The sequence below is a fragment of the Orycteropus afer genome, unplaced genomic scaffold (genome assembly GCF_000298275.1).
Source record: "Orycteropus afer afer isolate SDZICR_OR568_19922 unplaced genomic scaffold, OryAfe1.0 scaffold00001, whole genome shotgun sequence".
NCBI lineage: Eukaryota > Metazoa > Chordata > Mammalia > Tubulidentata > Orycteropodidae > Orycteropus > Orycteropus afer.
In genome coordinates this window covers 19,993,511-20,021,301 of record NW_006921588.1, presented here as the reverse complement: position 1 = coordinate 20,021,301, position 27,791 = coordinate 19,993,511, and the positions used below count along the sequence as shown (strand labels likewise).

Sequence of the window (27,791 nt, the reverse complement as noted above, 5' to 3'; positions counted from 1 at the left end):
ACGCCTAAGGCACTTGACTGCTAACCAGAAGCCTGGCGGTTCAAACCCACCAGCCACTCCTTGGAAGGAAGACTGGGCAATCTACTTCCATAGAGATACTGCCTCGGAAACCCAAGGAGGGGTCGCTATGAGTCAAAATTGACTCAACGGTAGTGAATTGTTTGTTTGTCTGTTATTTTTCCACAAAGAAAGACTTCATTCTTACCCACTACGGTCAGCATGCCAGAAGTTCTTGCAGTCCTTACTTCACAGGAATATTCTGCTTCATCATCCAATAGACATTTGTTGACGACAAGAATACGCACTGGACCTTTAGATATGATGTCATATTTTTTGCCCTTTTTAATTTCAGCACCATCTCTAAACCACTGGGCCTATATTTAAGATAAGTCAATAAAAGATACTATTACTAGTTACCAAAAGTAATTGAATCATATAATTTTAGAGTCCGTGAGGAAAGCAGATATCATGCAGAGCAATCCCTTTGTTTTCCAGATGTGTAAAATGAGACTCGAAGTTGAAGGGAATTTCCATTGGGATGACAGCAATCAGAAGTACTTGGGACATAGGAGATTGCTGCTATTTTCCTGTTTTTGACCTAAGAACACAGCAATTTCATATGATTCAAACTAATAATATTTAAATTTACTGATTGTGAGTCCAGTGTTTTTAAGTAAAAGAATGAAAAATTAGAGTAATTAAGCCAAGTACATATTTCATACTAAGATAATGATCATTAAATAGGAAATCATGATCAGAAACAGGATTGATTAACTTTTTTCCCCCCATTTTGGCCCAAAAGTAAATATAAGGTTATTTAACAATACAAAATAACAGGTATACAGTCACAGACCTTAGCGTTTTCTCTGGAAATTTCACACTCAAACCGAGCCATTTCTTTTTCTTTAACTCGGAGATCAGTGAGTGGTCTTAAGAATTCCACATGGGGAGCTGTAAGAGAAAGTCACCGGAATTCAAAACAAGGTTTCTGGAAAGTTACTCTCACATCACTGTAGTACATTTCAAGAAAAAGTGAGGCTTTTGTGGGGCCTTTTCACCTTAACAAGGAGCTCTGGTAGCACAGTGGTTAAAGCATTCGACTGCTAACCAAAATGTTGGCAGTTTGAACGCACCAATCACTTGATGGGAGAAAGTTGAGGTTATCTGCTTCCATAAAGATTTACAGCCTTGGAAACACATATAGGGCAGTTTTACTCTGTCCTATAGGGTTGCTATGAGTCAGTATTGACTTGACAGCAGTGAGGTGTTTTTTTTTTTTTTTCTCACTTTAACAGGCTACAACTAACTGAAATCACTTGGTGCTGCCATTCAGGTCTGATGCTTTACTTTCTATAGATCCTTATAGTTCACAGAAACTCTGGTGCTCTCGTGGCGTAGCACCTAAGGTATCTGACTGCTAACCAGAAGGCTGGTAGTTCAAACCCACCAGTCATTCCTTGGAGGGAAGATTCGACAATCTACTTCCATAGAGATACCACCTCAGAAACCTAAGGAGGGGTCGCTATGAGTCGAATCGACTTGACAGTAGTGAATTTGATTTTATATGTCCAATTGTGTATCTCTTCCTCTCTCCTTTTCTCTCTCTATAGAGCTAGCTTAGTTTTTCTGAACTATAGCTGGAAGAAAAATCTTCACTAGTACTGCTCCAGATTGAAAATTGATAGTCAAGGAAGCACTCGTAACAAAGAAACGGCATCTTATTTAAGCAGCTAACATCACCTTTGAGAAGTTAGCAGAATTCAACAATAGTGCAGTTTGAAGCACTGTGACCAGCTTTGTCTATGGCTTAGAGGCATACGTGCAACTGAAATCACATACATTCAGCTTTTTCTTTTCTTTTCAATCAGCTTAAAAGATGTCACATATAAGTTAGGCATAAAATTTATTAGTGCAACAAAGCAATGTCTTTTGTACAGAAGGACGATTTGGTTTTTTACATCTGCTGTTCCATTCATCTCCAGAATTAGTTTAGCCGACTTGTAGGATTGGGGAGCTGACCCCTGTCCTTCATTCTTTCAAGGCTCCTTGTGATTCCTTTCCAAAATGACCTTTCTTGATCAATGAAATTCTGGGACAAATGCTGGTTAATAGGCTTGAAGATATGCTTGCTGCAGCTGGGCCTTCTTGGAGTGGAGGTAGATGATAAGGGGAAGCAGGAGACCCAAGAGGCTACTCTGTTATAACTAAAGCAGAGCAACCACAAAGCAGAAAGAATGAAACAGAACAAAACGTGTGGAAGCACAATCAAAGCCACTGTTTCGTAGTTTTTGACAGATGAGAAGCAACCAAACCAAACTAGTATCACACAAAAATAGACACAGAAAGAAGGCATCACTGGACAAAAGAATGAATGAAATGGAGGTGGCACATGGTATTTTGAAGAAAGAGGTTGTTTTTTCCCTGGGGGAAGAAAAACCAGTGACGCTCTCTCCATTCACTGGACTCAGAATCCAGGCTTCACTCCATCTTCTCATCCAGTATTCTTAGAGATAGAATTGTGTGATGGGCTTTATCTTATTAGTGCACGCCTCTGACATAGCCCTCTTCACACTGAAATTTCTTGCTCATATTCAAGTCATTCCCTATGTCTGAGAATTAGTTCTACCTGGAATTTTTCTTTCTTTTTTAAAATCTTGGTTCCCTACCTCCTGTCCTTTCCACAAACGCCAACCACCACCACACTCTCCATACATAAAGATTGAATTTGCTTACTACCCAGTGAAAAAAGCAAAATGATAAGTGATTGATCAGCCATTTAGCAGACCTGAAGACTTACTTTTTTCTAGGATCAGGTTAGGTTAGCATCAATACCTTGAGTTGCCAAGAAAATGCAGTTAGGCCAAGAGAAGCATGCAAAAAGTGCTGTTTTTGTTATCAAAGAGTTGGGACTGAAAAGTCCTGGGTAAGAAGAATACTTACGCACGACATTCAGGTTACAGGAAGTCTTAAAATCCTTAGCGTCACAAGTATATGTTTTAATATCCTCTGGGGTACAGCCATGTATAATAAGTTTTCTGACCCTGCCATCTGCAACAATTTCATACTTCTTGCTTTTGAGGATTTCTGTCCCATTTTTGAACCATTTCACCTTAGCATTTTCTCTGGATACTTCGCACTCCAAGACGGCAGTGGCTTCCTCTTCGACCGTCTGGTCCTCAAGAGGCTTAGTGAATTCAACTGGGGGTTCTGAAAGAATCATACTAATTAGCCAAGAATCCTGTCCTTCTTAAAGAGTTTCTTTCTCCTCCACTTTCCTCTGGAATCTCCAAGAAGTTTTCTGTTGTAAGTTTCATTTATATAAGTTTTGATTCCATTCAGATGTTTTCCTCTAATAATGATGTTTTATCATTATTTTTACAGCAGAGGAAAATAGTTTTGCAAAAGTATGAAACAAAATAATAATCAATTCTTGGTTAATATAGTAATGGATATCTAGTTTGATAATAATTCTTCCTTCAGCTGTTTATTCCGTTTCTACTAGAATGCATAAAAACAATAGGGACAGAAAGAGGAAGTAAAACCTGAACTACTCCATTTTGTCTTAAAAATTCAATTTTTTTTTTTTTTACAATCAGTGAAGTATTTCATTAGGCCAAAAAGCAATATATGGACTTCTAGGTATTTTGGGGATTTTAATGATATATGGTACTCATCATATAAATATAATGAGAGTTGGCATTATATATGAGCTTTTGTATCATACATTTAAAAAATGGAAATAAAAAAAGCCTTATAATTACCTTTCACAATGAGCTTGGCTTGAGTTTTGAAGTCTTTTGCTCTTAGTTGGACTTCCCCAGCATCTTCTAATTTTACATCCCTTAGGGTAAGTGTATGAACTCTTCCATCTGAACGTGTGACAACCTAGATTATGAGTTTTAAAAAAGTACAGTGTAAGAATATATGAAACATACACCAGTATTCATGCAACACTTTTCATAATAACTGAAAGATGGAAGCAACTGAAACATCCATCAAAAGAGGCACAGATAAACGAAATATGAATTTGAGCATCAGGATTGGAAAAATTAGGTACTAGTAGTACCACAGACAGGGTCATCCTTAGAGTCAAGATAAAAAAGTTACAAGTGCTTCTAGTTCCATGATCTAACATTCCACAAGAGCCTGTGCTCTGTCATCAAGATACATTATGTATCGTTCAAGAGTTCATTAAGTGTTAAGACTAATGTAAAGTGTTTGCCAGTGAAACTATATAACATGCTGGTTTAAAGGAAAGGATCAGAAATAAAATTTCATTGAATGGTGCTTTCCTTTAAGACCTAGATGTGTTATTAATATAACTACCTTAATAATCTTGAGAAAGACCCAAAACATATTAAGGAAAAATAAACAGAAAGGAGAAGGTAATTAAGATATACTTCAGGAATAGTGCCTAAGGCATTTGACTGTTAACCAAAAGGCTGGCAGTTCAAACCCACCAGCCACTCCTCAGAAGGACGATTGGGCAATCTACTCCCATAGTGATACCACCTTGGAATCCCAAGGAGGGGTTGCTATGAGTCAGATCCAACTCGATGGCAGAGAGTTTGGAGTCTGGTCAGAAACACAGCTACTTGTTTAAGGACACAATATTCAAATGAGGAAAAAAAACGTTTTCGTAATGACCTTTAGATGTAAATATGTACCTCCAATTTTGAATATAAATTTTGGGTGTGATTTATGGCTATTTAAAAGAGGGGATCCGTTTCTAACTCACAGCTGTCTCTTGTTTATTAACCTGTTGCTTTACCTTCCAAATCCCTTAGGCTGTTCTACAATACTCATCGCTATTTAATACATTGCTCAGAATGCAGTGGTTCTCAGTGAGTGGCTTGTACACAGGTACCTTGACTTGCTTGAAAGAAAAAAAAAAGTAGTGTAGACAAATGAAAATAAACCAATAAAACAAATACTGCAGACTTGGTGATGAATTATGTGAGAACGTTAGGGATTGTTCTTTTAAAATACTGTTAGTTTGTAGTAGAAGTATCTGCTATACTAGAATAGGTATGATGACTGATCAAACTACAAAAATTTAAATTCAAAATGATCATTTAGCATTTAGCAATCCTTTCTTAGACTGATGACCAAAAGACAAAAATCATCTAATTACCAAAATTTTCTCCTCCCATCTCTGTTCCCATGACCTGCCTGGCTGTTTTGTTTGTTTGTTGTAGTTTTAGAGACTAAAACCAAAAAACTAAACTCACAGCATCAAGTCGATTCTGACTCATAGTGACCTCTCTTGGGTTTCCAAGGCAATAAATCTTTACAAAAGTAGATTGCCTCCTCTTCCTTCCACAGAGGAGCTGGTGGGTTTGAACCATCAACCTTTTGGTTACCAGTCAAATACCTTAGCACTACACCACTATAGCTCCTTTTAGAGACTGAACATTTTGGCAAAAGACTAAAGGCCTGAATTAAGTTGACAATAGCAAGTTCGTTCTGATAGACTGAATTTCAACAAAATAGGTAAAATGTAATATAATAACTTTATTTCTTAAAGTTTTTTTTTTTTTTTAAGTGCTCTTTGAAAAGAGGTATTTAAGAGCAACTTCATAAAAGGCTGAAATATTTTAGGTGGCTTGAATGAAGGATTAACATTCCTGTGTAAACTGAGACACAAAGAAGCCCTATAAAATTATAGCAAGGTGGTTCTTTCTAGCCCCAGATAAAAGTCTAATGACAATAAGAGGGCTTTATTTTTGTTTGTTTTGTTGCTGCTGTCATTTTTAGTTAAAAAAAAAAAAAAATGCAAATGGTATTTTTAGGAGTCTACATTTTAAAATAGTTCGAGGGCAGATAACAACAACAACAACAGTTTTTATATTAGAATTAATGACACTGATCTTTTAATAAAAAGCTCTTACTTTGACCAAAAGATATTTAGTAGCAAAAACACAATAATCTCATTTGTGTTTAAGGAGACTCTCTATATACGAATCATGGATTTACATACACATCTAGAAAGGATTTTGACAATTTTCTGCTTTAGACATGAAAGCATTTAAATGACACACAGTAGGAAGAATATATATTTTTAAACAACCAGCTTAAAGGGGGATATTCCTATTTCCCCTAGTGCGATTTTAGAAGCCCCCAATGAAAGAAGGGTTACACTGAGCTCTTATGCTGCAATTTGAACATACTGCTTTTTTTGTTTTATCTTTCAGTGAAAGAGACCAACTGGCCATCATCGTCCATGTAACAGGCAAATCATATATATCCCAGATGACTGGAATGAATTACCCTTTAATCACTTTGGTAGCATAATAGGTTTTTTTTTTTTGTTGTTGTTGTTGTTTTTTTGGTTGTCTGTTTTAACACCTACTCAAATGCATTGCCTTTTAATACTCCTATCAACGTTGTGGCTCTTTGTTGAACTGAATCCATTTCTAATTATATTCTTTTAAGTCTTCAAAGTTTAGTTTGTATTAAAGGCGTGAATCCACACTTGATATTAGTGGGCGGACACATGATCTAGAACCATCGTACACCTTATTTCTCAAGTATGCTGGACATTTCCTATACATTTTACTTCAAGAATTCAAAATTAAATGGGAAATTTAAAAAATAATTTTAACAACCCATAGTTTTGGGGCAAAATATGTAGCTTAATTTAGGCAAATATTTTTTGGGGGACCTATCAGAATAATCACCTTTTTTCACTTATGGGTAAAAGTCTTTGGCATAGAGAAAAAAGCTGACATTGAGAGCTAGTTACTTACCAAAACTTTTTAAAAGTATATCCCTACATACTTATGGCTGACCACAAAGCCCTTTTTTCTTGTCAGTATGTTGGGTTGTACTTTAAATAGTCCATTTGAATTCCAGAATTTGCATAGCTCAAAGCACTTGAGGGTTAAAAATAACTTTGGAGAAACGCTGGAACAAATCTGCCCTGAAGTTATCTCAACTACTTGATCAGCTGCCTGAAATGGAATTTCAATCCTATCTGCTTAATCCCTTTACATGCAGAACACTAGATAGCAAGGAGAGAATTAGTCATAAAACTTCATGTGCACCGCTGTTATGGGGCATCCAACCATAAAGTCATTTTGATCCTTCATTTTTTCCACTTATGTGAACCATCATTGATCGCTAATGAGCATTTGCCTTTTTTTCTTTTTCTCAAAAACTTGATCAGATTTTAAATCTTAATTTCCATTTCAATAAAAATATCATCAGGTTAAACCTAACAAAAATGTGAAGAATCTGCTTTACAATTTCAGCAGAAATCAGGTTAGAGTAGGGAAGAGAAGGGGAAAGGCAGAGGAAAGGACATTAGAAAGAGTAACAAATAAGGAGCATATGAAAGTAAAGGCAGAAGAACCTAAGAGAAAAGGAAGAGTAAAGCACTTAGTTACCTTATCGCTTGGCTCTAGTTTCTTCCCTTTGAGATACCATTCCACAGGAATATCCTCATAAGAGAGCTCGCAGTCAAAGGTGGCCGTCTCCCCTGCAGTCACTGTGACATCCTTTAGAGGCCTCAGAAGGCCAATTACTCGTGCTTTGCGAGAGGGAAGAAACATCTTTGGATTACTCATTTTGTAATTCCAAAGGAGTAAGTACAGATTTAGCTAATGAACCTCCATCGTTTCTTTCTTCAAGAAGGGAAAAGCCACGGAACAGGCCACTATTATAACTCCATGTGAACGTGGCCCTGTGGTGCCAAGAAAGGGAGAGAGGGTGGCCAGAGAACGGGTATTTGTTGGGGCCCTTTCGTTCTGATGTACAAGGTCAGCGAGAAATCTGTGCTGCATCTGTCCCTCTGCCAGGCATCAAGTTCCTCTTGCTACATAAGGTATGTGACTTTCAAAATAACTAAGACTCTGATTGGGAGAGGACAAGGGCCCCTCTATCACATAGCCTGTCCTTGTCCATCAAACACTTTGCACCTTCTAAAAATGTTCGCCTAATGCTCCCGCCTTTCTTCTTGAGTTTGAAGTGCCCACAAAGCAAAGTTTGCCATTATAGTGCTACAATTTGACAGCCACTTGAGTGATACGTGGTTTTTAAAAGTTATGAGCTAGATTCATCATCTTTGTGTACCTATTTGTATGAAAATCTGACTTGTTTAATTTTCATTTATGCAAATGGAAAGATCAATTAAATTTCTAAAACTGTGAACTTTGAACCACCACTGTATTAGAATGTCAAGTTAACACGAGACAACCAGTTTTATGCTTCAATAATTTCCTCTAATTAAATAATTCCAATTAATTTCACATGCATTCATTTTATGCATAATTGTGTATCTAATTTTCAGAAGAAACATGAAATACTTACGTTTAACTCGGAGGTGTGCACTAGATTTAACATTGGCAGCTTGGAAATCTACCTCTCCTGCCTGGTCCAGGCGGCAGTTGTGCAAAACAAGGAAGTGCAGTTTGCCCTCTTCCTTAATCTCACACTCCTGTACCAAAAGACAGAAAAAGTTGTATAGGAAATAATTTTGTTTTTTTTAGGGACATCATATCGTAATTAAAAAAACACTACAAATAAATGGGGAGTGGGGGAGACTATATACTCTAATCTCTTTTTTGTGAACTAAAGCTGCCAAGTGCTATTGTGAAAGTGACAGTTATCTTAGCTGTATAATTCTGAGCCAACTAGCAGCATCACAGAACATCTCCAGCCTATATCCACTATAACAGACCATGCACAATGCAAGTGTGGCTGTCCAAACTCTCGTAGGCCCTAATATCTCTCGTTTACTGAGCTCTGATGACACAGTGGTTAATGCGCTCAGCTGCTAACCAAACTGTGATTTGAACCCACCACATGCTCTGTGGGAGAAAGATGAGACAATCTGCTTCCATAAAGACGCATAGCTTTGGAAACCCTATGGGGCAGTTCTACTCTTCCTGCAGGGTCACTGTTAGTTGGTATTGACTTGATGGCCGTGCGTTAATATCTCTCTTCTGCTTAAGGTCAAGTCAATTCCCACTCATAGCATCCATATGTTGTTGTTGTTATGTGCCGTCGAGTTGGACACAACTCATATATAGCGTCCATATAGAACAGTAGAACTGCCACATAGAGTTTCCTAAGCTGTAATTTTTACAGGAGCAGATTGCTAGGTCTTTTCTTCTGCAGGGAGGCTAGCGGGCTCAAACTGAGCACTTAACCATTGTGCCTCCAGGGCTCCTTTAAAGTCTAGCAGAGAACCTAATGCCGTGTGTTAAGTGCCATGCATGAACTGTGACTTTTCGCCTGTCATTTTCTATCTCGCACAGCTCCTCTAGGTGTTGACAAATTCAGAACTATCCTTACAGGTGTTTGGAGTAGTGCCTCGCCCTTCAGTTTCCAGTTGGCATGGATATCCTCCTCAGAGATTTCGGTTTCGAAGTGGGCAGTCTCTGTCTCTATCACCTCCACACTGTGCAGGGGTCGTACCAGTTTAATTTCCCGATCTAGAAAAATGAAGAGTCAGTACGTACTGTTAACTCCTGGCAGAAATAAGCCCCAATAGGTTCAAGAGGGAACTCATGGAAATGTCTTTACCCTCAATGTCAAGCTTTCCGGAGGTCTTATCTGTCCCACAGTCACAAGTGTACTGTCCAATATCTGATTTCAAGGCTTTCTTTAGGATTAACATGCGCTTCTTGCCATCTGCCTTAATGACAACATTTTTAGATGGCATTATCTCCTTCCCATCCTTAAACCATTTCACTGGTGCATCTGCTTTGCTGATTTCACACTGGAGAACCACTTCATCTTTCTCTACACCAGTGTAGTCTTGAAGCTTTCCTGTAAAATATGGATCTCCCTCTGCAAGTAAAAGTGAAAAAAAATGTCATTAACCACCTAGGGAAATGTTAGTCTATGGAAAGTTTAAGAGGCAGTTCAAAGAGTTGTAGGTATATATTTTAAACATTTTATTGTGATTTGGGTGAAAGTTTACAGAACAAATTGATTCTCCATTCAGCAGTTCATACACATTTTGATTTGTGACAGATTGCAATCCCCACGATGAAGTAGCATTTTCCCCACTTCTCTGTGTTTACCGTTTCCATTTGCCCTTCTTTCCTATCACTTCCTGCCTTCTGAGCTTTATCTCTAGGCAAATCCTGCCCTTTTGATCTCATATAATTGTTTTTTCCTAAGGCGTGTGTACCTCTCTGATGTTATTGTTCTCCTTATAAGCTTGTCTATTGTTGGCTAAAAGTTGAGCCATGGGGGTGAATTCCATTCCAGGGTAGAAGGGTGTCTAAGGGCCTTAATCTCAGGGGTTCCACCAGTCTCTGCCAGACTAGTAAGCTTGGTACTTTTTGTGTGTGTGTTTTTTTTCCATATTTTTTTTCCCACTCTATTTGGGACCTCCTAAAGGAGCTCTAGGAGCTCTGGTAGCATAGTGCCTAAGGCACTTGACTGCTAACCAGAAGTCTGGCGGTTCAAACTCACCAGCCACTCTTCGGAATGAAGGTTGGGCAATCTACTTCCATAGTGATACCGCCTCGGAAACCCAAGGAGGGGTCACTATGAGTCGGGTCCGACTCGATGGCACACAACAACAACAAAGGAGCTCTAGGAGCTCTGATGGTATAGTGCCTAAGGCACCTGACTGCTAACCAGAAGGTTGGCGATTCAAACCTCCCAGCCACTCCTCAGAAGGAAGACTGGGCAATCTACTTCCATAGAGATATCGCCTTAGAAACCCAAGGAGGGGGTCTCTATGAGTCAGTATCGACTGGAGGGCAGCAAGTTTGAGAGTTAGAAAGGAGCACTGGTGGCATGGTGCCTAACACATTTGACTGCTAACCAGAAGGTTGGTGGTTCAAATCCACCAGCCACTCTGCAGAAGGAGAACTGGGCAATCTACTTCCGTAAAGATTTACTGCCTCAGAAATCCAAAGTGGGTCACTGTGAGTTAGAATCGACTTGATGGCAGTGAGTTTGGTTTTTTGGTATTATGATCCCTTTTAGAGCAGCAGTGGTAGCCAGGTACCACCTAGTTCTTCTGATCTCAAGGTCACATAGGCTGGGGTTTGCTTGGTCAGTTGGAGTAATTGTTTCCTTGCACCTTTGATTTTCTTCACTTTTCTTTGCTCCAGATAGGGAGAGATGAATAGTTGCACCTTAGATGGCTGCTAACAAGCTCTTAAGACCCCAGTCACTACTCACACCAAAGTAGGATGTAGAACTTAGCCTTTGTGGACTACGTTATGCCAGTTGACCCTGATGTCATCCAAAACTATGATCCTGAGCTCCCAGGCCCAGTGACTCCTTCCCTCAAAGTCTTTGGTTATGACTAAGAAATTTTCGTAACTTTGCCCTTTGTATGCTCTACTATATTCATGGATATATTTGCAGCACATAGAAAAACAACTTATGTGGAAATACCCTCTGTCAAACCTGTATGTGTTCATGAGTTAATCCCATGTGCCTTCTCACTCCTGTTCAGTTTGTGTAAACAGGATACATATCCATGTATCCACTTGTAGATTATTGTTATTACTGGATTATGTATGTAATAGTATTTACACCTTTATTTCCTTTAACTTTTGTGCTCCTCTTAGCATCTTCCTTTGCCTTGATCATTTTGAGCTGACCTCCCCCCCTTATTATATGTTACCTTTCCCTTTACTGAAATTAATATATGTCTACCCTCTAATTAGTGGTTTATCTGGGTATATTTTAGAATTATACCAACATAGTTTGGTAGCGTAGTGCCTAAGGCACTTGACTGCTAACCAGAAGGCGGGTGGTTCAAACCCAGCAGCCACTCCTCAGAAGGAAGGTTGGGCAATCTACTTACATAGTGACATTGCCTCGGCAACCCAAGGAGGGGTCGCTATGAGTCGGTCCGACTCGACGGCACATAACAACAACAACAAAGTCACTCATTTAACATGTTTCTGTTCAAAAGAAGTTCTCTTAATGTTAGAATTTGAATCAATGCATGGGATTTATCACGAGCTAATTAATCTACATAATATTTTGAAGTATTTTATTGACAGTAAGTTGAAAGACAACGAAAATTTCCTTCAACTTTATGTATGTGTTGCTTCATTATTTAGCTAAATTTCTAATTTCTTAACAATTGAATTAATCTTATTTACTTTTAAACTTTCAGATTCACATGATTAGTTTTTCCTTAATCATTAGTTTGCCTTTAATAATCTTTCTATATATTAGACTTCAATGGAATCTGCTTCTATTCCGAGGAGTGGCTGGTGGGTTTGAACCACCAGCCCACCAGCCTTCTGGTTAGCAGTCTAATGCCTTAGGCACTACAGTACCTATATATATTAGACTTCAGTGGAATCTACTTCTATTACTGACTGATATTAGGTGAAGAAGACAGTTAGGCTAATAAGAATTCTGTATTCTCTTTTATTTGAAAAACATTTCTCTGAAATAATTTTGATGAAGTGGGGAGATAGGAAGTATTTACATTCCAATTTAAACATGACAGGCCTCAATAATTAAGAGTTTCAATTCTGATTTTTACTGGCTATTTTGTGAGCAGTGCTAGAATTTTCATTACTTTACAATCCTCATATTAAGGTAGAAAGCATTTTAGAAATAAATCTGAACACATGTAATCGTATCTTAAAGATGGAGTGTTTTCATGCTATTCAGTACTTGGAATATTATTTTCTATAATAGGTAACTCTACACATTTCTGTGGGATTTAATGCAATGTAATCAATTAAAAAACACCTACCAAGCACAATGAGTTTAGCTTCTGAACTTATCCCCATAGCTTCTATTTTGATTTGGGAGGTGTCATCAATAGAGAGGTCCTTGAATGTGATTGAATGAATTTTCCCTTCGTCATGCATTGAGACCGCCCTGCTGGTATGTAGGCGCTGGTCATTCTTGAACCACCTGACAAGAATGTTATCATGGGACAGCTCTGTAGTAAACACAGCACTTTCCCTCTCTTTAGCTGTTACATCCGTAAGAGGGGTGAGGAATTTGAGCCGGATTCCTATCAAGAAAAAAAAAATCATATTGATTCCAGAATTTCAAGGAGGAAACATAAAAAGAAAAAAAATCTTAGGGATGGCCTATCTGATAAAAATATTTACCTTCAATAATCAATTTGCCACTTGTGTGCTTATCTTCAGCTTCAAATATGTATTTTGCTTCATCTTCAAATGCAGCTGATTTGATCACCATTGCATGCTTAGTGCCATCCTTTATAAGCTCAATTCTGTCATCACCTGTGATTTCCTGAGTCCCTTTTAGCCAACGGAATGTCTTGGGCTCCCTGGATACTTCACACTCAAACTTAGCCTCATCTTGCTCAAAGACTTTTACATCACTGAGAGGTGTGATGAAGATAAGTGGTAATTCTGAGAAGAAAAAAAAAGAGTTCCATGTGGATGACATCAAAAATATGCTTCTATTCATGACCTTAAATCAACTCAGGACTTTATAAAGCAGTCTTGGAAATAAAGTAGGAAGGGTGGCTGACAGGTGGAGCATACCTTTCACTTTCAGCTTGGCTGCAGATTTAGCATTGGCAGCTTGGAAGGAAACCTCTCCCGTCATGTCTAGCCGACAGTTATAAAGGACCAGTATATGCTTCTTGCCATCTTCAATTATTTCACAGTCCTGTTTTGAGTGATGGGTAGATGAGAAGAGAGAGAACATAATTTTTAAAGATGACTCTTACTGCAAATCATCAGATTTCACCCTAACCAACCAAGCAGCCCCCCTCCTACATGACCAGACAATCTTGGCTTACAGGGGAAGCAGTTAAAGGCTCTCCTTTTAACTTCCACTGGCCGTGAACATCTGGTTCCGAAAGTTCAATTTCAAAACGAGCTGTTTCACCAACAAACACTTCTACTCCATACAGAGGCTTTTCCACTTTTATTAATCGAGCTGAAATGATGGAACGCTTTATTAGTTTGACCGAATGATAAACCGCAAGTTCAGATCAAGTAAAATTTTAGATCTTTCAGCAACTCACCCTCCACAGAAACATTTGCTTTTGTTGTATCTGTCCCACAGTCACATACATATTCGCCTTTATCCTTAAGCTCTGCCTTTTTGATTTTTAAGATGCGCTTCAGGCCATCTGTCTTGATAGAATGCTTGGGTGAAGGTACAATCTCTTCACCGTCTTTGAACCATTTCACTGGTACATCTTTGCTCACTTCACACTTCAGAATGATATCATCTTTCTCGACTCCAGTTTTGTCATGCAGTTTCACAGTGAAGTAAGGATCGGCTTCTGTAAAAGCAGATATTCAAATGGGAAAACTAGAGAGTCAGAAAAAACTGTGAAAATGAAAGCTTGATACAAAGTCACAGGTTGCAAAAATTCCATTACTACTTGCTCCCTTCATCCAAAAAATGACTTTCTAGGTACAAGTGGTCACACTTACCTAAGACCTTTAGCTGTGCTGTGGAACTAAGGTCCTTGACTTGAGCTCTTATCTGCGATATATCATCCAGTGTCACTTCTTTCATTTCCAGTTTGTGAGTTTTGCCCTCCGAAGAGAAGAGTACAGTTCTGCTGGTGTGGAGTTTGACATCATTTTTGAACCAGACTACATGCATTTTGTCATGAGAAAGTTCACAAACAAAAGTTGCTGTTTCACCTTCTTTCACTGTTTGATCTTCAAGAGGTGATATGAATTTCAATCTTATACCTGCAATGGAAGCATGGATAATATGCTCAGAAATCCAATTTACTTTCAGAAATTTTCCACTCTATCATGCCTAGGTAAGAAGGATCCATTTCCCATGGAATTCGTTTATTCAGGTTTTCAAATGGAGCTATGCTCTGTTAAAGAAAATCAAGAGGGTTACTCTGATGACAATGTGAAAATATAGTGTCCTGTATGATACATCTTTAAAGTTACAAATCTATATGCCCACATATGGGATGTTACACTCCGATCCCATCAACTCTTACCTGTTACAAATAACCGTGCTGAACTCTTCTTGCCTTCCACCTCTGCAGTATACACCCCTTCATCATCAAAAAGAGAATCATTGATAACAAGAATGTGTTTCTTTCCATCAGCAATGATATCAAATTTGTCAGATGATTTGATTATATCAGGTCCTTTTGACCAGATAACATTGGCCTCTCGGGTAAGGACACATTCAAATCGAGCCTGTCGCCTTTCTGGAACAGTGACATCCTTCAGTGGCACTGCAAAGTCAAGCTCAATCTCTGAAAGTCAAACAAAAGAATTAGGTTTCAGAATGCAGAGAGATGTGAAATGAGATTGAGCCCTTTTCATAAATTCTGCAAGCATTGTACCTTTCACTGTCAGGATGGCTGTTGTAACTGCATTCAGTGCTTGGTAAAGGACTTCCCCAGCTTGGTCCAGTTTGACTTTGTGCAAAGTCAAGAAGCGTTTTCCACCTTCTGCTTTGATTTCACAAGTCTGGAAAACAGCAGTTTTAGTTAGCATGCGAGTGAGGTAAATCCCCTAGAGGCGAAATTTTTCAGTAGAGTTTTATAAATCACTACTAGTGAAAGTAAGCAAAATATCTCTTGACATACAATTTTTAAAAATTGTCCAAACTGTTCACAAATAGTTTATCAAATTTCTTCGAGAATTAAGAAGTCTGAAGTAATGCAAATAATGAACCAAATCTGGATATCAAATCTGAATGTTGTATGTAGTTATTTTTATAAAACTAACAACAGAAAATGGGAAATTACTTACTGGTGAGGGCCTTAGAAGTTCTCCCTTCAGTTTCCATTGTCCAGGAATGTCAGCCTCAGAGATTTCTGCATCAAAGCTGGCACTTTCTTTCTCATAAATAGTAACATCCTCTATTGGTTTAAGCAGTTCAACCTCACGATCTGTATTGATTAAGGGTAAAATGCCAAAATGTTTTATAAAAATCTAACAATGCTTTCCTTTCATTTTTTTGGTTGTTAGTTTGCCTTATAGATATATAAAACTTAAGATAAGAGTTTTATACCTCCAAGGGTCAGCTTTGCTGGGTATCTTTTCCCTTCAATTTCCACTGCATACTCATCAATATCTTCTGGCATAGCATTCTTAATTTTGAGGTAGAGATGATTTCCGTCTTTCAGTATTTCAGTCTTATCAGTTGGTTCCGAGGGGATTTCATCATACCCTTTGAACCACTTCACGTTTGGAGTATCCTTTGCTAAAATGCAGGTGAAAACAGCTGTCCCCTTAGGTCTCACATGCTGGTCTCGTATGGGTTTCACCAGCCAGTCTCTAATGACTTCTGCAGGAAAATGAGGTCAGACCAACTATTATTTCCTGAACAAGCAATATAAAAATTAATATAGGTAACTTCCTCAGTAAATTTCAGTAATAGGAAAAAGTCTCAAAACATCATAATTAATCTGCTAAGATATATTGAAATACCTTCTCTTATATAAAACCAAAACCAAACTCACAGTGACCCCTCCTTGGGTTTCTGAGGCAGTTTCTCTACGGAAGTAGATTGTCCAATCTTCCTTCCAAGGAGTGGCTGGTGGGTTTGAACTGCCAACCTTCTGGTTAACAGTCAAATGCCTTGGGCACTATGCCACCAGAGCTCCCTTCTCTTGGATAAGGTATATATATATATATATGTTGTTGTTGTTGTTATGTGCCGTCGAGTCAAACCCGACTCATAGCGACCCCTCCTTGGGTTTCCGAGGCAGTATCACTACGGAAGTAGGATTGCCCAACCTATATATACACCTTTTATTTATAAACAGCTGCTACAGAGTTGATTCTGGCCCCATGTGTTTCAGAGTAGAACTGCAGGTAGGGTTTTCAATGGCTATGACTTATCAGAAGATCACCGGGCCTTTGAAGGTGCTTCTGGGTATATTCTAACCACCACTCAACCATTTGTGCCACCTAGGAACTCAGATAAGTTCTAAGACTTCTTATGTTCTCAAAATAGGAAACAATGTTCTACCTTCCATTTTCATGGCATAATAATAAACAGAAGACAAATTTCTGGCAAAATACTAACCTACAACTTTTACACAAGATGAACACTCCAGGTTGTTGGCATTTTCTACAGTAACAGTGTACGTCCCAGCATCAGAGTCGTCGGCATCATTGATGGTCAGAGCCCGCAGCAAGCCAATGACGCCTGGCACAATCTTGCCTGGTTTCTCCACCACGATCTTCCCATCCTTCCTCCAGACCACATCACGCTCTTTGTTTAACTCACAGCTCAAGTACAGTGGCTGTCCTTTAACCACTGTGACTTCTTCTTCAAGTGTTTTTACAAAGCGTACTGGAAGCTCTGTGGAGAATTTCAGTGTTAAAAAAACCATGAAGATTTTCAATAAAAAACAAAAGAAACAAAGCTTGGAAATAAAAGGTTTTGTCTGAAATGACAACAAAAGTTGCTACTGAGGTTTGTTACGTTGAAGTTTACCATAGACTAGGGTCCGAAGACTGGAAATTACCTTCGACAACTAGTTTAGCCGTGGAGGTCTTTTCTTTATTTCCCAAACGTAAAACACAGGTGTATTCACCAGCATCAGAAAGTTGAACATCAATGATATGCAGTTTTCTGTCTTTACCATCTGCAATGAACCTGTGCTTTGGACTCTCACGGATATTGCTTCCATCTTTCATCCAACTTGTAATTGCAGTGGAGGGGGACACTAAACATTCAAAAATTGCAGAAGAGCCCACTGACTCTGCTTCTGTCAAGACAATGTCTTTGATTTCTTTCACAAACTTCAGTGGCACAGCCTTTAGCTGGTAGGTGAAAGGGGCTTCATCAGGAGGCTTCTCTCCACCACTTCCTGGTCTTAATTTTTTCCTTTCAAGTTCGATTGGTGAAGGAGTCTTTTTGGCTACCCCTAATTGAAAATAAAATAAAAAGTTGATTTGGTATTTCCACCAAAAAGAACTCACTGCCGTCAGAAGTAGATTGTCCAATCTTCCTTCCAAGGAGTGGCTGGTGGGTTTAAACTGCCAGCCTTCCAGTTAGCAGTCAAATGCCTTAGGCATTGTGCCACCAGAGTTCCCGGTATCTGCATAGTGCTCAGAAAATGCACACTCAACTGCCTGCTAGCTAAAACCGAGCTAGAGCAATTAGAAGACAAAACAGAAGGTTAAAGACAAGACAATTGAAGCAAAGATCAATTGAATTGCTACTGCCTCTTTCAGAAAGCAAGAATGAGATGGCATAGGAATCCGTGAATGATAATTCTTTTTATCATTCAATCGTTCTTCAATTCTTCAAATTTTAATCCCAAGTATAAAATATCCATATTGTTGTTGTTGTTATGTGCTGTTGAGTCAGACCTGACACATAGTGACCCTTCCTTGGGTTTCCGAGGTGGTATCACTATGAAAGTAGATTGCCTAACCTGCCTTCTGAGGAGTGGCTGGTGGGTTTGAACCGCCAGCCTTCTGGTTAGCAGTCAAGTGCCTTAGGCACTACACTACCAGAGCTCCTACGTCTAATTATTCCATCTGTCATGCATAAATCGCACACATATGAGAAATGAAGCTGAGAACTGACAGGATTCACTATGCTAAGATATAGCTGGCTATACCTATTATACTCACTAGAATAAAATTAGAGTTATGTTTACTTGAAATATTAGAAGACATACTATTTTAGCAGAGTCAATTAGAAATATTAAAGATTTTGAATTTTTTTTCCCCATTGGTGAAAAGCTTGGGAGTTTGCATAGTGAATGGTTACAAAACAGGTACAAGGGAAGTTAATCTCACCTTTAATAGGACCTTTCGGCTTGGCGGCTTCCTCTTTAGTTGCTTTGGCTTCTGGAAAAAGAAAGAAAGAAAAAACAAACAACATTTATATAATTTTCAGACTTATTTCATGCTCAATAGTAAACCATGAGGTGAGTCATTTTACTACAAATATATGACTTCTATGGATAATGCCTGGATATTGTCAAGAAAGTGCATCCGGAAATCAATTTGACCGAGGTCAACTGCTGACATATTTAAATTGTAAAAAATTCAGAAGTGCCTTCATTTTCATCTTGTTTTCTGGAAGGTTTACTTTTCCGTGGGAGCTAGAGTTTTACTTTTGCCTTGCTAAGCAAAGTATCATATATTTATGTAAGTGTTAGTTATGTGAACCAAGGAAGTATGTTTTTGTTAATAAGGAATCAGCATACAATCAAGGGAAATGGCACAAAAGCTATCAAAAGCCCCTCTTTTTGTGTTTCAGTTGAGCAGACAAAGTCCGATCAGATCTGATGTGTTATACATATTTTGGCTCCTTTGTCCCTTAATTGGTCAGTGAACTAAGGTAAAAGCAAAGGTTTCCTACATCTGGATTTTAATTCAGTTATTAATGCAGGCATAGTTAGTATAAAGAGTAGAGTCAGTTCTCTAGGTTTGGCTCCAGGGAAAAACAAGAATAGCTTTATATTTAGAGATACAAAATTAGCCTACTAGCAGTCCATTACCTTTTTCTGAAATTATAAAAGCTTAGAAGAGTAATTAATACCCATATCATAAGTACTGGTGACAAAAATATTAAACTGGCAGGCAAGAGAACATAGTATATTTTGTCATGTCATTAAACACAATAAAAATTCAAGTATTTATAGAGTTCTTACTATGCACTAGGTACTGTGCCATGTGTTTTACTCAGTTTTACACAGTAATCCTATGAGTAAGAAACAATTATTGTTCTGATTTTTCAGAATTGGGGATTAAAATTTAGGTAGATTAAATCATTTGCCTAAAGGCAAATAGCTGTGATATGTATTTATCAATGATCAATAAACATCAAACAATGGTTTTGAAATAATCACCTAGTTACAAACTAATAAATATATTAGGGCCTTCTGGATAGCCTTAGGTACTACGCCACCAGAGCTCCTAAGATATCCATACTACTAAATTAAAAAAATTATTGACCTAAATCCTTCTATAGGTTTAAGGCAGAACTGTACTTTTTTTTTTTTTTTTTAATGAAAACTGATTCCTATAGGGCATGATGGAAATTTGAAAAACTCCATAGACTTCTTGTATGCATATTCTCAGAAGGTGTCTTTCTGTCTCCTTAATTTTCACCAGTCTTGAACACATTTATTAGTTAATCCCAAAAGCACATGAAAGAAATGGTACATCACAGGAATTTTCAATCAAACAACAATTTGGACCCAATGGTGATTAAAGGATATCAGATGATGAAAACTTAATCAAGAACTTATAACATTGATAATTGAAACAATTCCTACCCTTTCACATTTAGAGGGGTTGAATTTTAATCATGTATGAGTACTTTTATTAAGCCACTAAACCAGCCAACAGAAAACTATAGAATAAATACCTGCTTTCTTTCCAACCACTGGAACGGTCACTGGGGCAGCGATGGGGGTTGGTGCAGGTTCCACAGGAGGTGGTTTGATCACTTTCACTTCTGTAGAGAGATGTCCGTTTCATTAACATATTCATTTGCCATTTCCTAACACCTAATCTGGTAGCCTATTACTTTTTCTGATGTAACTTTAGAACCTTCAAATGACTAGTTTTTCTAGAGAATATTAAACATACTGAAACATTAGAGATCATGTGATGTATACTGACTAAATAACTTCTTATTAACTACAAACTATTTGTGTGAAGTGTGAAGGCATATGCTATTCATATTGAGGATAACCAGCTGCCACTGAGCTGACCCCCAACTCATGGTGACCCCATGTGTGTCAGAAAAGAACTGTGTTCCATAGGGTTAACTTTTCAAAACTAGGTCACTCGGCCTTTATTCCGGGATGTCTTTGGGTGGACTTGAACCATCAACCTTTCAGTTAGCAGCTGAGTGCATTAACTGTTTGCACTGCCCATTGTGGTTCAGTGGTAGAATTCTGATCTTCCATGAGGGAACTCCAAGGCAGCTAACAACAACATTGAGAGAAAGCTTGCATACCTGGTTGAGGCTCTGGTTTTGGTTCAGGTCCAGGGAGAGGTATTGCTGGCTTAATTTCAGGCACTAGAATAATTAACGGTAATAAGCAGTTATCATAGTGTTTTAGAAGTTTTTCACAAAGGCAAAACCAAAATTTAGAAGACTTAAAATACATTGGAGGAGCTCTGGTAGCATAGTGCCTAAGGCACTTGACTGCTAACCAGAAGGCTGGCGGTTCAAACCCACCAGCCACTCCTCAGAAGGAAGGCTGGGCAATCCTACTTCTGTAGTGATACTGCCTTGGCAACCCAAGGAGGGGTCGCTATGAGTCAGGTCCAACTTGACGGCACATAACAACAACAACACAAAATAATTGGAAAGTATTGGAGTTTATATGCAGTATCATCAAATCAGGCATTTGATCTAACTTTACATTTTAAACAAAATACTTGGAGAACATAAAGCAGATTTATTGATTCTAATATTGTTGTTCATCTCATTTCTTTCTAGTGTTTAAAATTTAATAATTTGTTTAACTAAATGAGTGATGGTTAGCCAATTGCACATGACAGTGAAATGAAGAAAGCCACTTGTGATGACCAGATTAAGTAATTTGTTCAAATCTCACTGCCAATGTAATATTTTAAAGGATGCATATTCATACTTTTCTAGACTACTAGGAAAGTGCAAGTAGATTTGTACCTTTTGCTGGTTCAGGAATTTTCCTTTCCTTTTTAACAGTGGCTGGAGGTGCCTCAACCTCTTCAACTGCTTTTGGAGGTGGTTCTGGTACTTTAAGAAAATAGGTTTTTTCTAGTGTTATTTTAAGTTTTGAATATCTAGAAATAAGCTGATTTGAAGTATCAAACAATTTATTTTTAAAAGCTCTGTTGATGGCTTTCAATTTTCATTTTCTTTTCTTGACTCATCTCTATCTTTTTCTTTCATTTATTCCATCCACTGGGCCTCCCTCCTAATTCTCCTTTTCTAAATCAACTCTATAATCATTCCCAAGAATTACACCCTTTGGGGTGTAATTAATGACAAAAACTAATTTATCATTAATTAATGAAAAAAATAATGATAAAAATCAGCCCACTTAAAAGACCCAAATTTTATGAACAACTGGTAATACCCTCCCATGAAGTTATTCTGCAGCCAACGTCCCATGAATTTATTCACCATCATTTCACTGGTATAGAATTTAAGAGGGAAAGTAATAATAACGAGCACAAGGAATTAGATGAATGGACTTGAGAATCACTATAAAATTTTTAAACAGAAAGCAGACAATGGAAAACACAGATGATATGACAGATGAAATGTGAAGCTGTGTTTATATTCAATTACACGTTTACAGGATAAACCTTTTAAGTGTCCATTTTGTTAAAAGATAATTTCCCAAATTGTCACTGAGATTCCTACCTGTAGGTTTTTTAACTTTTTCTACTTTTTTAGGTTCTACTTTAGGTTCTTCTTCTTCAGGTTTCTTTCTTAGAACTTAAAAGACAAAAAGGTTTATATGTAAACAAAGACAAACTAATGAAGATGTTGAATAAGCTTGACAAATGCAAATAATGTACAAAGCAAGGCAAATGAGAAACACAGGACCTAGTGGACTGGGAAATAAGCATTAACACTAAAAATGTTCTAAGTTTTTTTTTTTTTTTAATCAAAGGTTGTTCACTAGAATAGCACTCAGAGTCATTTCATATCTATCTAAATACAATCTGTTCAGAGACGAGTCTGTGACAGAACCAGCCCAAACACAAAATAAATAATTTGAATAGCAACAAATTCTAATAATAGTTCAATGTTTTAATTGATAAGAAAAGCAGTATTTAAGTATAAAGTTTACTTGGGCTATCTATAATAATGTAGGCTAGAAATCTGTAATTCTCTGTGAGGATAGTGTGAAAGCTTGAGTCATTCTTTAATATTCCATTAGTAGGAAAAAATGTTTAGTTTTTTTTAAAAATGTTATTTATTAGTTGTGATCTAAACCTGGATACTGAATTTAGACTTACACAGTCTGGTGTAAAATATTTAATAAGTTTAGTATATTTGACTATACAATTTGATTATGAAAATGCAAGTCACAGTCACTGTTATAGTCTAGAATATTATCAATTTAGTGATGTATATTGACTTTATAAATTAGAAAATACTGTGAACACTCACAAAATTTCTGTCTTCCTTTAAAAAAAGTTGGAAATAATTTTCAATGCAGTAATTTCATAAATGGGTAATATAAATCAAGTAAAACTAAGGGACAGAGCATTTTGTAAGCTTTCCAGTCTGTTTTCAAACACTTAAAGCTGATGTAATGGTTGAAAAATACTGTACCGCTTTTCAGAACAACTTCTTCCTTTGGCTGGGGTTTAGGTTCAGGGAGCAATTTGCGAACTTTCTTTTCACCTCCAGGCACTTAAAAGAATATGATTTCAAATTTTGAAGTGAATGCATATGAAAACTAAACTTCAACAAGAAAAATCTCTCTCCATAAACTAATTAATTATAGTATAACAAGTAACAATTTTTGTTGTGTATAAATATCACAGAATTTGCAAGTAAATAATACACTTTGTTATATCCCCTGGAAACATCTACATAACCTCCTGAAGAAATTAAATTACATTAACTATAGCCAAGTGAGGAGCTCTGATAGCATAATGCCTAAGGCACTTGACTGCTAACCAGAAGTTTGGCAGTTCAAACCCACCAGCCACTCCTCGGAAGGAAGGCTGGGCAATCTACTTCCGTAGTGATACTGCCTCGGCAACCCAAGGAGGGGTCGCTTTGAGTCGGGGCCAACTCGACGGCACATAACAACAACCACAACAACAAAATACCAAATACATTTATCTTAAATGAGTGTAGAAAATGTTGTTCTATACTGACTTACGAATTTCTCACAATTACAGAGTTCTTGATAGCATCTTTTCTCTATTCTACCCTTTAGATTGCTCAAATCTGCATAGGTATTTCACCAACTATAAATTACATTAAAATTATACTAGACAGGCATATAGGCTGAACATTTACTTTGGGTAGATACACTCCTTGGAGAGAACAATCATGGGTGAATAGAAGGGCTGTGCATGCACAGGGAGACAGCTTGGGGGGCAGGAGTGCATGGGAGGGAAGGACACAGGGAAGAGGGGCTATGGGGAGGAAGTGGGAGGAGAGCTGTTGCATTGTGGGAAATTACAGTCAATGTCATGAGACAAAGTATATGTGAGCTGCTGTATGGAGAGTGAATTTGCTCTGTAAACTTTCACCCAAATCACAAAAAAAGAAAAAAATTATACTAGTAGGTATTAGTGTCATTATGCAGCCTTCTGCACTGATGGGAAAAGAAAGCCAAGGAGTCTGTTTATGACCTTGATATTGGGGGAAAGTTGTATCTCACTTCTTGAATACAAAATAATTTTCTTATAGTCTGCTTTTGGAAATAATACTAACTTAAAATCTCGAAACTGTAGAATTTTAAACCGGGCTTTGGAAGCTCATTTTCAATTGATAAGAAACTATTATTGAATTTAAGCTGAAAGTGACCAAAGGGAATGGTAAATTAATTTCCTCTTGTGTCTTCATTGAATATTAAGCAGTAGATGATGCTATAAATAACAGCCTCTTTTTGCTACTATAATCCTCATGGATTTGAGCGGAAAAAAGCAACATTTTCTCACTATTGAACTATCTCTTTACTGACATCAATTAAAATTGAATTTAAAATATTTATTTGCAACTAGAAACATTATACTTGTTCACTCTTATGAGAAATATGAATCTCTTAGAAATTTCTGTAAAATTTCCCATTTGGTGCTTTAAACAACATATTTACAATTCATTAAATAGCTTCCTATGTGATAAAGATACCCTTGCTTAACTCTTACTTCAGAAATTTAAATGGACAAAAGGCAAAAATACAAAGTTTTCATTTTAAATAATGACAATTATTTTAAGTAAAAATATCATAGTTAAAAATTAAAGTTTTTATTCACTCCTATCATTTATTCATGAAAAATTGTGCTGGCCTTTAATACTATTTAGAGTTACCAATATTCTTAATGTGTAACCATATGATTGATCAAACAAGGAGAGAAGATCAAGCATATAATTCATATAAGCTGAGATGGCATAATCCACATTTCCTTTACCTACATAATGGACATAGTGAAAATATATCTGTGAATTTCTTTTTCCATATTATTATTTTAAGATCTTATTGATATTTGAGACAGGTACAGAACCACTATTGCGGCTATTCTTTTCAAAGCCATTATGTGTCATCACATGCCACGCTAATATTTATGAGTGACTCTCTGTAGTAATTTTTAACTGGTTAATTTCAATGACATCATTATTTTGTAATCTCCATTTTATACATAGGAAGTATATATTCAGATGGGTGATTCTTCCAAAATCCCAGATTGTTGATTCCAAAGTGAACCAACAACAGACCCCATTTCTGGATCTGGACAGGTTGATAATTTAAACGGAACAATTTTACCCAGTTTACTTACTATAAAAGTTTACAATTCTATTTTTAATAGGTGTTTTCTAGACTTTTAAGATTCATTTATTTTTCTTTAGGGTCTACTAGGAAAAATAATATTTAAAGAAAAGTCTTCAAAAATGCCCTGCAATGATAATGAAATTTTCCTATAATATCAGATCTGTAGACCTAAAGGGTATTATTCTTGGTGTCAATGACAAGAAAGTGACAGGAAATTCATGAGTAAATCTTATGAATCATTTCAAAAGTATAGATATGACTTCTGTTTTAATGCTTATAATACTAGCTAAAGCTTTCTGCTAGCAGCTCTCAGTATTTTCAGCTAAGCTGTCTTTGATATCAGCTCTCAGCTAACCGGAAAAGTTCAATATTTTTAAGTTTAGGAAAATGCAAGAAGACATATGTGGATGAGACAAAGATAAACAAAACCTATCCATATAATGTATGAAATTGATGAGAGGCAAAAAAAAAAAAAAAAAATGCAACACTCAATGAGCCAAGACCATAAAAGCCACGAAAATACAAGAAATGAATGATGCTACTATGATCATTAAAAGAAAAAAGGAAGTGTTCTGTGAAGAGCAAGAGCCAGATGAAGAGATACTGTACATGACTGCATTTTCCACATAGTGAAATACCTTTTGGAGGTACAATCTCCACTTTTTCTGGAACCTCAGGTTTTTCAGGTACTTTCTTCTTTGAAACAGCTTTAAAGAATATGATCTTAGTTTATTATTTGTATTTTAAATTTATCAGAAGCAAATGATTAAATTCCTATTCTAAGAATCAAAACCAAGCTTTACTAAAAACCAGAAAGCATTGATAGCAGCCATAAGCAGCCACCAAAGAACATACAAGCAGCATTCAAACCATAAAAATAGCTTGCAGTTTGACTCCAAAGTTGAATACTAACTGAACTGTTTGACAAGAGGAGTAAGGAATTAAGTAACTTAACTGGTTGAGTAGTAACTTAACTAGCTGTTCTTCAGAGGAGGAAGAAATTTTCATTTGAGTATAAATTAACATTAAGGGAAGGTGCATTTAAGGTGTCACCTCAGCAAACGAATGGTATTTTAAGAGGCATCCACCTTTACTGTGTAAGCTGGTTAAAATGATAGAAAGTTCACCTAGCATTGAGGATGATTGTAGAGGGGCAAGAAGCAGTCTTATTCTGGAAGACTTTGGCTTTGTAGATGTGGAGGGAAGGGTGGTAAAAGTGCTCATCCAAGAGCCTATGTAAAACACTTTAGAGGTTGGGAATTCTTGTGACATCACTAATAAGACAACTTTTAATAATAAAATGAATCATATCCTTTTGCCAGTTTATTTCATCTTTCAAAGATGTTAGCATTTTAAAAATTAAGTAATATTGCATCAATTCAAAGAGAAAAACATAAAAAGAATGAAGGAAGAGTTAACCATAGGAATAGTTGTTGGATGTCAAGTGCATTCATAACCATTCTTTCTAGCCACCCTTAGAACCACCACAGAACATAATTGACTATTTTTAAGTTGAGGAGGAGGTGAAGTAGCAGTGACAGGTCTTGCATATGCTTTCCTTTCAAGGCATATAAGCATGTATCAGTTATGGGACATGAGAACTGTATTACTTATATTTTAAAACACATGAAATTCTTTAAGAAGCAGGCTTTGGCTTCTGCATAAATGTGTAACCACAATATTAAAAATGTCTTGCAAAGATTTCTTATACATTCCACATGCAGGCCTCAAAGATAAGTACAGCAATTAGGCTTTCAAATCAGAAAACACTTTCCCCCTACTGCATAGGAAAGTTGGAGAGCCCTGCATGTAGCCATCATCAGATGAAGCTAGCAATGTATTTTCTGACATTTGGAGCAGCAGGCATGTCTTGACAAGGCAACTCAAGGCATTTGGGGCAGCAGAAAAACACACATCTCTGTAATTACCACAGCACAATCATGTCTGAAAGTACACACTTCCACAAGTAATGCATTTCTTGCAAGCACTATGTCGGATGATCGGGTAGAAGTTTGAAGCCAGTTAGTAAGACTTTGGAAGTGGCCTTTTATACCTTTAAGTTGGAACATTTTCTCCTTCAGGTCTTCCTTAGGTGGAGTAGGAGGAGGGGCTGGAGGTCTTGGTTTGAGTTTTGGTTTCTCAATAACCTTCTTCTCAGGTTCAGGTTCTTGAAAGAATATTTCAGGAGTGTTAGTAGAGATTTTAAATTAGAAGTTTAAATACATATACATACGAAGTAAAGAGTTTGATATTTTATATATTATTTGATATTCAACATGAAACAATCATCAACACTGGGACACACAAAATGACAAATGTAGCAAAGACACTAATGAAAACAACAAAGAAGAATCCACATAAGCCACATTTGACACAAGAAAAACATTACAAATTACATGAAACATAAGGATGAAATACACATTTAAAACAGAAT

The 27,791-nt window shown here is 37.0% G+C and overlaps 1 protein-coding gene across 1 annotated transcript in view; it reads right to left on the bottom strand.

Annotated features, from left to right (window-relative positions):
- TTN (titin) overlaps positions 1-27,791 on the bottom strand; it is a 284,216-nt gene that overhangs the window by 96,211 nt on the left and 160,214 nt on the right. The window contains 28 exon segments of the mRNA XM_042780925.1: positions 206-374; positions 854-951; positions 2,941-3,207; positions 3,762-3,885; positions 7,389-7,531; positions 8,311-8,437; positions 9,298-9,437; positions 9,529-9,795; positions 12,695-12,961; positions 13,062-13,328; positions 13,464-13,590; positions 13,724-13,863; positions 13,952-14,215; positions 14,370-14,636; positions 14,903-15,166; positions 15,257-15,383; positions 15,669-15,808; positions 15,931-16,206; positions 16,951-17,229; positions 17,396-17,797; positions 18,681-18,731; positions 20,260-20,349; positions 20,857-20,919; positions 21,538-21,627; positions 22,261-22,335; positions 23,182-23,262; positions 25,996-26,064; positions 27,411-27,524. Coding sequence (XP_042636859.1) covers positions 206-374; positions 854-951; positions 2,941-3,207; positions 3,762-3,885; positions 7,389-7,531; positions 8,311-8,437; positions 9,298-9,437; positions 9,529-9,795; positions 12,695-12,961; positions 13,062-13,328; positions 13,464-13,590; positions 13,724-13,863; positions 13,952-14,215; positions 14,370-14,636; positions 14,903-15,166; positions 15,257-15,383; positions 15,669-15,808; positions 15,931-16,206; positions 16,951-17,229; positions 17,396-17,797; positions 18,681-18,731; positions 20,260-20,349; positions 20,857-20,919; positions 21,538-21,627; positions 22,261-22,335; positions 23,182-23,262; positions 25,996-26,064; positions 27,411-27,524 — 4,788 coding nt within the window.